Below are 10720 nucleotides of genomic sequence, written 5' to 3' on the forward strand. Positions count from 1 at the left end.
CCCGCCCCCCCCCCCCCCGCCCCCCCCCCACCCCCCCCCCCACCGCCCCCGCCCCCCCCCCCCCCCCCGCCGGCCCCCCCCCCCCCCCCCCCCCCCCCCAGGCGAACCACGGAAAAGCGAACAGAAGGAGATAGAAAAGGGACGTCGTGCAGGCTTAAATAAGATGCGCTGCCTGTCAACCCCGCTCGTCACACAGGTCATACAGAACCCATCGCTGCTGTGGCTGCTGTGCTTGCAGAGCTGCAGAATGCCTGCTAGTTTCGTCTCGCCGCCTTCGGCCTTTGGTCAGCTCGGGGGGACCACGTGGGCCGCTGTCGGAGGGGATGTGGGTCTGGACCTCTTGTCTCTGCATGGTGACGGAGTAGGAGTGAGGACTTTTCATGTTCATCTCTGCCTATACGGAGTACGGAGTACACAGTTGAGACTATTCAAAAAGACTGCCCTCCAGCCGAGTCGAACTATGGCCACTTTCCCCGTGACCGTGGAGAACCTCAGGCACTAGTGGGTGCCGATCTCAGGCCACCATTTGTCGGCGTCTCCAGTTCTCCACCGTTCTTCTTTCCCCCTTTTTGATTTGAAATTCGGGTTTTCCTTTTCGTTCTATCCGTAGCTGACCGACTACCCGTCAGCCACGGATACCGGAAAACTGTTCCTGTCCGCATCTCGGACTCTCCTGTATGCAGTAAGGGTCGGCGAATCACTTGCGACTCACAATGAACGCTTGACGGTCCTTCTGCGAACATGCCCCATCCACGGGGTCTTTCCGAACCAGATGTGATATTCCAGTGGTTCGCGAATCGTGAATCTCCCAGCTTCGATAGTTTCAGATTGAGGTGGCTCCATGGGACGGATCTTGCCTTCTCCACTATCTGAGATCTGCTTCTCCTCGGCTACCGAGCTGTGTTCAAGTGCCGTAATGGCCAAGGTCCTGCAACAACGTGCACGCAGCAATAAATGCGGGATAGCTGTCACGGCGGTTGAAGATACACTAGGAGTGCATGGCATAGATAATCCACCTATCGGATATTGCACAGCATACCGTCAGCGGTTTGGTTGATATCCGGAGAAATATCCCTTACATCATGGCTCTCGAAACTCTGGGACACCCGATCTCTACAGGCAAAGATCGCCATCGACAGAACCTGAATTGCGGCTGGGTCTGTCAAATCGGGGTGGTAAAAGTCTTCGTTCTTGGGTATAAATGGTAACAGGGCCCGAGGTTCTGGAAATCTGCAAGAAACCCCTTGTTTTTTCTCTTGTTCACTTGCTTTTGTTCATCAGCGGTCATCATGCTATACAAGAAGCTACAATCCTTGGCTTCGACTGCCGCAGCAGCTTCTCTGCTGTCTGCTACTACTGCACAAGCGGGAAACTGCTCCTCTGGAGGCATTGCTCCCCCTGCGATCCCTGAGGGTCGCGTTCTGAGCCTTTCGGCGTCGCCCGTGCAGAACTACCAGTCTGAAGATAACTCGACATTGAACTTCTGCAATGTGACCGTCACCTACACCCACCCGGGCAAGGATGACACCATCCACGTCGCTGTCTGGCTTCCCCTTTCCGGCTGGAGTGGACGGCTTCAAGGCTCCGGCGGCGGTGGATACGCCATGAGACACGACGACAGCTACCTCGCAGAAGCAGTGGCGCTGAACTACTCTGTCGTGGCCACGGACGGCGGTCACGAGGTGGTCACCTCCGTCTCGGAATCTTGGTCCCTGGACGCCGACAACAACGTGAACATGCCTCTACTGGAAGACTTCGCTTACATCGGTCTGAACGACGCTGCGCTCATTGGCAAGCAAATCACCCGCAGCTTCTACGGCCACGGCCCGCAGTTCTCCTACTGGAACGGATGCTCCACCGGCGGCCGACAGGGTCTCATGCTGGCTCAGCGTTATCCCACCGCATACGACGGCATCATGGCCGCGGCCCCGGCCATCAACTGGCCAAGCTTCTTGGTCGCCGAGTACTGGCCCCAATTCGTCATGAACAAGCTGCAGACCTACCCCGCCAAGTGCGTCACAGACACCATCACCAACGCAACCATCAAGGCCTGCGATGGCCTCGACGGTGTCACCGACGGCGTCATCTCCGCCCCGGACCTCTGTCGCTTCAACCCTCTCACGCTGGTCAACTCCACCGCGAACTGCGACGGCACGTCCGTCAAAATCACCCGCAACGACGCCCTCGTCGTCCAGAAGTCCTGGGAGGGTCTGAGATCCGCCAACGGCTCCTCGCTCTGGTACGGTCTCAACAAGGGCACGCCGATCTCCATGGGCTCCCCCAGCCTCGGAGGAACCACCTGCGACACGCCCGCCGCCAACTGCAGCGGCTCGCCCTTCAGCATCCCCGCGGACTGGATCAGCCGATTCGTCCTACAGGACCCCTCCTTCGACCTCACGCATCTCGACCACCACGACCTCGACACCATCTTCGCCTCCTCCAAGGCCCGCTACAACTCCATCATCGGCACCGACAACCCCAACCTGTCCGCATTCAAATCCACCGGCGGCAAAATGATCACCTGGCACGGTCTCGCTGACCAGCTGATCTTCCCTAAGGGCACGGAGCGCTACTACCGCCAGGCTGAAGCCCTGGACCCTGCCCTGCGCGACTTCTATCGCTTTTTCCCGGCCCCGGGTGTGAACCACTGTCGGGGCGGGGAGGGCCCTATCCCCGTGGACCCGTTGAGTGCTGTCGTCGAGTGGGTGGAGCAGGGCGTCGCGCCGGAGTCGATCGCCGCGAAGGCGAACGATGGTCGGACCCGGAATCTGTGTCCTTGGCCTCTTGTTTCGGTGTATAAGGGCGGTGATGCAATGGATGCGGAGAGTTATGCGTGTGAAGAGAGTTTTTAAGGTGGTTTGTCGGTGGGATGAAATGTCTGGGGAGATTGAGGATGTTGCGAAAAGGCTCTGTTAACGATAATGTGTTACTATGATATCTTAATTCTAAATTTTAATGTTGTTTAGTCATTTGTGGCCTCTCCCATTCCTAAATTCTTTCGACTGTCGTGTTCAATTTACTCTTTTCTTTGGTTACCACCACTCCTCCCAATGTCTCTGCGCGCCAAGATTTGCTCTTTAGAATTATATAACATAATTTTGACAGGTCTTATATCAACTAGCATCATTGGTCTAGTGGTAGAATTCGTCGTTGCCATCGACGAGGCCCGTGTTCGATTCACGGATGATGCATCCTTTTTTGTTTTGTGTTTTTGGTGGTATCCACTTTTTCCTCACTCAGGCTGTGTCTGTGATGTTCCTTTTTTTGGGGGGGGGCTTCTTTTTTAAGAATTGGTGCTATTGATTGGTAATTGTTCACTAGTCAATCGAGATCAATCTGGGCTTAACCCCCATTTTTAACAATATTTACAAGATATATAACACCCAAATTATTGTAGCTTTATAGCATTATCCCAAATATATACAACGCGGTCACCCCTAAACTAAGTATCTAACCGGTATGATATATATCCAAATCACGAACTCCAATCCTTCACCAAACCCGACCCTGTACCTTGGTATATAAGTAGGTATATCAACCCATATCCACAAAAACCCAACCCAAAAAGACTATAATTATACCCCCCCTCCACCAAAAAACGGCGATGCACCCGCACTCCCACCAGACCCAGAGGACCCCCCCAAATACCACCCGGAATAAAGACTCCTCTCGCCCATTCTCCCCAAGGCAAGAACCTCCAACTCAACCGTCTTGCCTCCCCAAAACTGTCCCCGTCTCTTACGCCCAGTACCGCCACGCACCGAGGTCGTCCGTACCCTACCCCCCACACCATCCCCCCTCCGGACTTGCACCGCAGGGATCCAGAAATGCGTAACTGCTGCGCCGAGAACCATGCAAGCGGAAAAGACGATAAGGATCCATCCATGGCGGATGGTTGGTTCGTCGCCGACTCCGGTGCCGAAGTTGTAGTAGGCTGAGAAGATTTGGACAAGGATCGAGCCGAGTTTTCCGGCTCCGGCGCTGATCCCGTGCGCGGTTGCGCGGTAGCGGGTTGGGAAGAGCTCGGAGGGGAGGATGTAGGTTGTTGCGTTGGGGCCTGTGGTTTTTGAGTTTATGGTTAGTCGAGGGAGTGTGGGGGTGAGGGAGGAGAATGGAAGGGGATAGAGGGGGAGAGGGGTGTGCATACCAAAGTTGAAAAGTGCCTGGCCGATAATGTATAATGCCACCGCGACGGGACCTTCTTTGTGGACGGTGATGAACATGGTGCCGAGGGCGATGAAGTGGGCGGCTAGAGCCAGGAAGCCGAATTTCTGGAGTCCGGTTCGGTCGAGTTTATGGATGATTAGGATTAGAGCGAGTCCACCGAGAAAGCTGCCGCTGTTGAGGATGACGAGGGCGTGGGTAGAACTGTTCAGGAACATGTCGTATAGGTTTGCACCGGGAGAGTCGTCCGTCTGCCAAGGGGGAACTTGTCCCGTGATGTTCAGGGAACCCCATGTTTTGGCGAGGAACTGCGGACTCGATAGACCGATACCGTAGAAACCAAAATCGAGAAGAAGCCAGGAGAGAGAGGTCCCGGCGAGTGTGCGCCAGTTCCCCTCGGTCCAGAAATATTGGATGATGTCGCGGCGGCTGAGACGCCAGTGGGAGTTGAGGGTGGCGGGTTGAAGGAATTCGGTCTGTGAGGGAGATCGGCCTTCGTCGATGGACTGGTTGGTGAGGGATATAGCGGGGAGAGGGAGGTGGTTCCAGCTGTCTTCTGTTTGGATGGACGGGGAAGCGAATGTGGACGAGGGCTCGTTGAAGAGGGTGGTTGCGTCGAATTCGGCCTTCACGGGGTCATCTTCGACCTCGAGGAGGAATCGTGGACTTTCGGGGATAGCGAATCGGAAGAGTGTTGCGATGACACCGGGGATCACCCCGATCCCGATGACCCATCGCCACATGATATCCACGGTGCGGGTGAGGTCGTCGAATCCTTGCTTCTTGCTGACTGCGACGACGACCAGCGAGACGAGGTTACCTGCGATTTGGCCGAGAGGTTGCATAAAGAAGACGGTGGCTAGCATGCGCGCGCGATGTTTCGTAGGTGCAAATCTGACAGTGTCAGTTAGGTTGGAGACATTCGAAACCAAGGATTCTCTTCATACTCCGATGTGATCACAGCACTGAGGGGGTAGTCAGCTCCCACACCAACACCAACGATGATTCTCCACCAGATCAGCCACGAGAAGACATCCATGCTCTGGTGTTCGCCATTGGAAGACATCACCACCCCCAGGGTCGAAATGATCATGAGTACCAGCTCCACGCCGTACATCTTTTTCCGCCCGTTGCGATCTGCTAGATACCCGAACATCACCTGTCCCAGTAGCGTCCCACCCAGCGTAGCGATGTTGATATAGGTCTGTCTCATCGAGGATACTTCATCTTTCCAGTAGACGTAGGCGATCATCGGAAGGGCCATATTACTTGCGAACAACTGAGCAGACGGACGCCATGTCAACAATCGATCCCAAAAACAAAACCCAAGAAAGAGAAACATACTGTGTAACCGTCCAGAAAGAACCCAACCCCAGCCACAAGGACAACAATCCATTGAAATGATTGCCGATCGATAGTCTCGTAGATTTGTCGCATGCGGACGCGGCGATCCTAGCCAAAACAAGTGTTACCTCGGAGAATAAAAACAGTAGACAAAGAAAGCTCAAGCAACAATGGATAGTTACCTGTTCATGCTCGAAATCCCGAGCCCGATCGGTCTTGTACAACCTAGTGCGAAGTTTAGGCATGATGCTGTTTTGGATCTATACCCAAGTAAACACGTTCATGTCCGATGGAGTACCCGACGGAACGAATCCACAATTGACATGGTGTGGATAGAATCGATGCAACAAAAGTGGACGATGGATCAAATAAGGAACGAGAAAGAATGAACGAGGCGAGCCCGGCGAGCGAAGAGGGGGGAAAGGAAAAAGGATAGGTATAAAACATGCTGGAGGGTGGCCTGGTGTCTCAGGCCGCGGTGATTGGAGGGGGCGCAACGTGCGGCATTAGCGCCCGTCCGGTGGTGGTGGGTCTTTCTGGTCGGACATGCAAGGGCCACTTCTTCCCCCACGTGCTGCCCTTTGCTCCCGTCTGTCTCCCCTGATTGATTGTTGATCACTGGATGGTCTGCCCATTCGTGTCTGTCAGTATGCACGAAATACGAAGCTCCACTTGCTTGTGCTCGTGCTCGTTGCTTGCTCGGGCAAGTTGTGATCCTCGTGTTTGCTGTGCCTTGTCAGAAAGAAGCATTAGTGCATGTGAGCTTGGAGCCTTGTCCACGGTTTCATAGGGGTTGCCCCATAAGCAAGGCAGTTAGTAACATCTTATATCATGATGGTAATTTGAACACTCGTATAGTAGCCTTGGCCGAATCAAGACTAAAATGAACCACAACGATGGTACTAACCGCATTTAGGCGTCGGGATCACGTGTAAACATCGAGATGTCAGTAGAACGAGATAATTAACTCGACATGTATATAGTCTATTCGATATCTAATTCCACTGAAAGTATATCATATATATCGGCCACGCACATGCGATGCTGCGACTAAAAGCTCCAAAAACCACGAGTCCAACGGTTCGAGGAATGGAGAAAGTGACACCGCAACAATTACCTTTGGTGACACTTTTGTATGCCAAGCGTCTCCATTGGCTTCCAGAGATATCCAATCGATCTTCACGTATAGCCGGAAGAGAGACTGCAGTATATATCTGCACGACTTACGATCATGCTAGGAAGATCCCAATCCATTAGTCCCGCTTCGCCGTTCCCACGAGCCTCGCCACGACAGGAAGAGGCCACGCAAGACGTTCCGTGGCGTTCCGATCCACTTCACCCGAAATGATCATGTCTATAACCGCGATGGCAATATAGCCACCAGTGGCAGTGAAGACATGCCACCTGTTCAATTTAGTTAGAAGAATCTGGCTCCGCATTCAAACGAGGAGAAAGAACCTACCATCCGTGCAATTCCAACAAGAACGCCCAGGGTAGACCGACAAAATGCCTTGTGCTGGTCAAGTACCCGCATGCCCATTCGTCAATCAACCACACAAAGTAGCCAAAGGCAAAGCTGACTGGAATTGATTGAGTAATTACTTGTCAAATAACGACCCCGCCAAAAGATAGAGCGATGGAGAACTCACAGACACCAAACATAGCTATATTCTGAATATTCTTCCTAGCCACCGGATCGGTAACTTGCTGGGGAATGAGCTTCAAGGTCCGCGTTGCGACCAAATACACCGCCAGACCAAAGGTAACGGCATGAAGCAGGAATTCATCCATAACCATATGCACGACCATGACGATCGTGAAAAGAAGCGAGAGAAGAACCCGCACCACGCCCGTGTACTGCGGAGTCGTCTGGAACGTGAGAATGCGATAAACCAACGGCGTGGTCAGGAGATGCATGGAGAGTTCATCCGCTGAGAATAGATATCAGAACACCGCATTCACATTCAGCTGCGAGAAAAGACGATCGGCAGTCAAGGAAGGGTCCGGCGATAGACTTACACATCTGAGTATGATACTTCAGCGTCATGTGGTAGCCGCCCGAGCAAACGCCTACCCCGATCAATCCGTAATAAGGGATCGATCGAGACCCGGACTGTCCTTTCCGGTGAAGTTGCAAGAGGCCATAGACTCCGAAAAAGACTGGACAAAGGGGTCAATTGCTGGTTAAACAGGTCGTTGTCAAAACATATGCTAGCTTACCGTAGGCAAAGCTACTTAGAGTGTTGATAAACTCGCCAACGTATCGAGTGATCACATAGTCCTTTGTTACGCGATGGATGGTTAGGTGTGAATATAGGCAGGAGTGTGCTGAATTACCTCTTCGCAGAAGCTAGAACATGGTTAGTGAGTGTCCAGGGCTTATAAAGAGATTGGCGGAAGTGATAGATCCAAACCTACTTCAAATACGAGGTCTGCGGGCCCCAGAAGGGTGACACAGGGGAGGAAACCATGCTAGTTTGGGTACCGCGTGAGATGTGCAAAGGTGGCGGTTCCGAAAGGGAGGTTGCCCGGCGCTTTAAATTCTACTAGTGTCTTTGCCTTCCACCGCCCTCAACGCGCTATATTTGCTACCATGGTGCATACTGTAGACATGCCCTTTCGCATTCTACCGGATTGAGAAAAATTGATTAATTCATTCATTAACAATGATCATGATAATCAGATTCCCAGCAGAAGAAAATTCAATTTAAACGATTTGCCTTTCATTTTTGGTGTTCCTGAACCTTCTGATCAAACCGGCTAACGGCAGTGCATACAGTGCAACCATAGATAGTATTAGTTCAAATTATACAAATTGCATTTCCCACATAAATACGAACAAGAAGAGAAACTCATACTTCATGATATCTGTTATGAAATGCACAGGGGAAGGAGGGCAGGATGACACTGTATCGGCTACACGCACGTAGCCTACTAAGGAGCGAATGCCTTTATAATGATAGGGCTCTTAATTTACTTGCATAACGATTAATCTCCTCTTCAAAAGATGGAGGGGTAAGTTCCTCAGGGGTTCGAGTGTGCGGGTCAAGCCGCTAGATCACGTAATCTCATAGATTCGTATCAATATATTTTATACAGAGCTCTGTTGGCTCATGAATTGCTATGCGAAACCCCTAACAGCCAGGCAAGCACAGGCCCAGGCCCCAGCACTGCATTAGCTCCCGCCTCGCGGGTCCGCAGCACCAATTCCTCCCTCCTTCCACGTGCAGTGACTCTGGACTTGGAGCTTTCGCCTGCCTGGAACTCCCTCGCCAAGGGTGATGCGACCCACTTATCACGAACAATCTCACCTCGAAGGGATGTTTAGGCCTTCTTGGGAGGGGGTGACGGTGTGTGATTCATATTGTGAAAGAAATGAGTGCTATACTAGAGTGCCATCACGCCATAGAGTGGCTAAGTAAATTACGGGGTATATTCGGTACATTATTCGTGAGACAGGCCATTTCGAGAGGGTGGCACGTTGTGGCTGCCAACTGAGAGTGTTGATTATCCTCCCAACTTCTGGGTTTAGTCTGGTAGGTAATAGTGGGTATTTGAGATTAGTTTGTATGGTCTGCCACGAATTGGCAGAACGATTTGCGATCTGATGAGTGTTAAACAGTATTCCTAACAGAGACAGAGATGTTTGAGAGGATAATACCTTCATCGTCTAGGAACTGGATCTGTAGTGTTTTCATCTGAGCGAGAAGGTCAAAATTAGGCGAAAGCTGCAACACCACTGGTCGCCCGGCCTTCTTTCCTGGATTTACACTTTCGATGCAAGTCACTATACGAATGGATCAGCGCTGTCAACAATTTGCTTTTCACTAAAAGGATCAACATACCCGGTATTGAAATATAGCGTTTGAATTCCTTTCGTTGTGAATTGGCAAACAGCAACATCACCTGCTTGCCATTTGGAGCTTGTAAAACGCGTAGATTCTGACTGATACATTCCTCCCCACGGCCTTTGGATTTTGCCTCGGCGATCCCGGCAATGAAGACCAGCCTCGATGCCAGGATTAGCTCTTGGAACTGAACGCAGTCTGTGCTGGAGATTAGCACGGGGGAGCTGTACAGGCCGGATCCCTCTTACCGTTCCAGTCTTCGAAGATATATGATATTTGGGTCATGAAAATGGTGTGTGCTGTTTGAACGGTCTGTTCTTCTAGGAATGATATTCGAAGGGATGCTTCATTTGGTAGCTTAGGGTGTTCGAGATGAGGGACAGGTAGTCTCGTCGTATGAACTATGTGGGATGATCTGTTAGCTGGTGACTCCCATCTCGCTTTTGAAGGATACACTCACAGGTATGAACGAAAGGAGTTTGTTGGCCAACGCCGCCGCCCAGCTCCAGCGACTTTAAACTGCCCCCGGAGTCCTTGCGGATATCGACAAAGGTATATCGGAGCCGAAAGACTTTATTATTTCGCACAAACGAACTAAAAGCAGACCCATTAGGAGACACCGACTAGATATCCAAGCTAACATGACCGAAACATACATAGTCACCGCAGGGTTAAACGGCAGCCGGACCACCTCATCATACAAAGAATGACACGACGGCTGCCTCGACCGGGATCCCGGCGACGAGGTGATTGGACTAGGCGGAGGAAAAAGAGGATTCGACGCAATGCTCAGAGCTCCCGAGGACTGGGTGGACGACGAAACGGTACTTTCGCGACGCCCCGGAGGAAGCGGCCAGTCGTGGGCATCGAGGAACAAATGCGGGCGGCTCATGATAACAGACTCCAGGAACTTAATATCGCGATGATAAGAATTGACGGGGTGAATTGATTGACGATCTTGCGGATCCGCCCAAACTGATCGTGATCAACATGCAGGGGCAAGACAGGCTGTCCGTCATTCTCGTTCTTATTCTCGACACCGCCAGAGTTCATCGTGAAGGGCCATTGTATTTTCTTTCTTTCTTTTTATTAAGTTCCAAAGGAGGGGGTTTGACCTTTTCTAATTAAGATGGATTTAAAATAGCACCACGAGTTATTGGGGAATGGGGACGGACCGATAAGAACGTGGCCATGACCGGCCCATTGGCGCGAGGACGTCGCAACGTGCGCAAATGGATGGCTCCCATTGAAGGCCTGAGATGGCCGGTGGGGAATGGCCGGACAATCACGGTCTCGATGGCCAGGATGAGTCTAGCGAAAGGTACTGACTTTCGGAGCATTGTTACTCATCCAAGCTTCTGCGA

The 10720-nt window shown here is 52.0% G+C and overlaps 4 protein-coding genes across 4 annotated transcripts; 1 reads left to right on the forward strand and 3 right to left on the reverse strand.

Annotated features, from left to right (window-relative positions):
- Positions 1–1289: 1289 nt before the first annotated feature.
- Positions 1290–2852, forward strand: KD926_001085 (feruloyl esterase B precursor; the record flags this gene model as incomplete). Its single annotated transcript, XM_053104759.1, has 1 exon — positions 1290–2852. One exon carries the CDS (start codon positions 1290–1292, stop codon positions 2850–2852), a length of 1563 nt encoding a protein of 520 aa, XP_052951968.1.
- A 723-nt stretch (positions 2853–3575) lies between these two features.
- Positions 3576–5753, reverse strand: KD926_001086 (phosphate transporter; the record flags this gene model as incomplete). Its single annotated transcript, XM_053104760.1, has 4 exons — positions 3576–5058; positions 5112–5443; positions 5509–5616; positions 5691–5753. 4 exons carry the CDS (start codon positions 5751–5753, stop codon positions 3576–3578), a joined length of 1986 nt encoding a protein of 661 aa, XP_052951969.1.
- A 1008-nt stretch (positions 5754–6761) lies between these two features.
- KD926_001087 (ceramidase) lies at positions 6762–7979 on the reverse strand (the record flags this gene model as incomplete). Its single annotated transcript, XM_053104761.1, has 7 exons — positions 6762–6912; positions 6971–7088; positions 7158–7439; positions 7528–7668; positions 7729–7789; positions 7846–7858; positions 7927–7979. The coding sequence occupies 7 exons, from the start codon at positions 7977–7979 to the stop codon at positions 6762–6764; spliced, it is 819 nt and encodes a 272-aa protein (XP_052951970.1).
- A 1089-nt stretch (positions 7980–9068) lies between these two features.
- On the reverse strand, positions 9069–10248 carry KD926_001088 (uncharacterized protein; the record flags this gene model as incomplete). The annotated part of the gene is made up of 6 exons (XM_053104762.1): positions 9069–9112; positions 9170–9295; positions 9354–9554; positions 9605–9757; positions 9817–9950; positions 10013–10248. The coding sequence occupies 6 exons, from the start codon at positions 10246–10248 to the stop codon at positions 9069–9071; spliced, it is 894 nt and encodes a 297-aa protein (XP_052951971.1).
- Positions 10249–10720: the final 472 nt, after the last annotated feature.

Source organism: Aspergillus affinis (assembly GCF_023601865.1).
Source record: "Aspergillus affinis strain CMG 70 chromosome Unknown NODE_120_length_108624_cov_86_247165, whole genome shotgun sequence".
Classification (NCBI taxonomy): domain Eukaryota; kingdom Fungi; phylum Ascomycota; class Eurotiomycetes; order Eurotiales; family Aspergillaceae; genus Aspergillus; species Aspergillus affinis.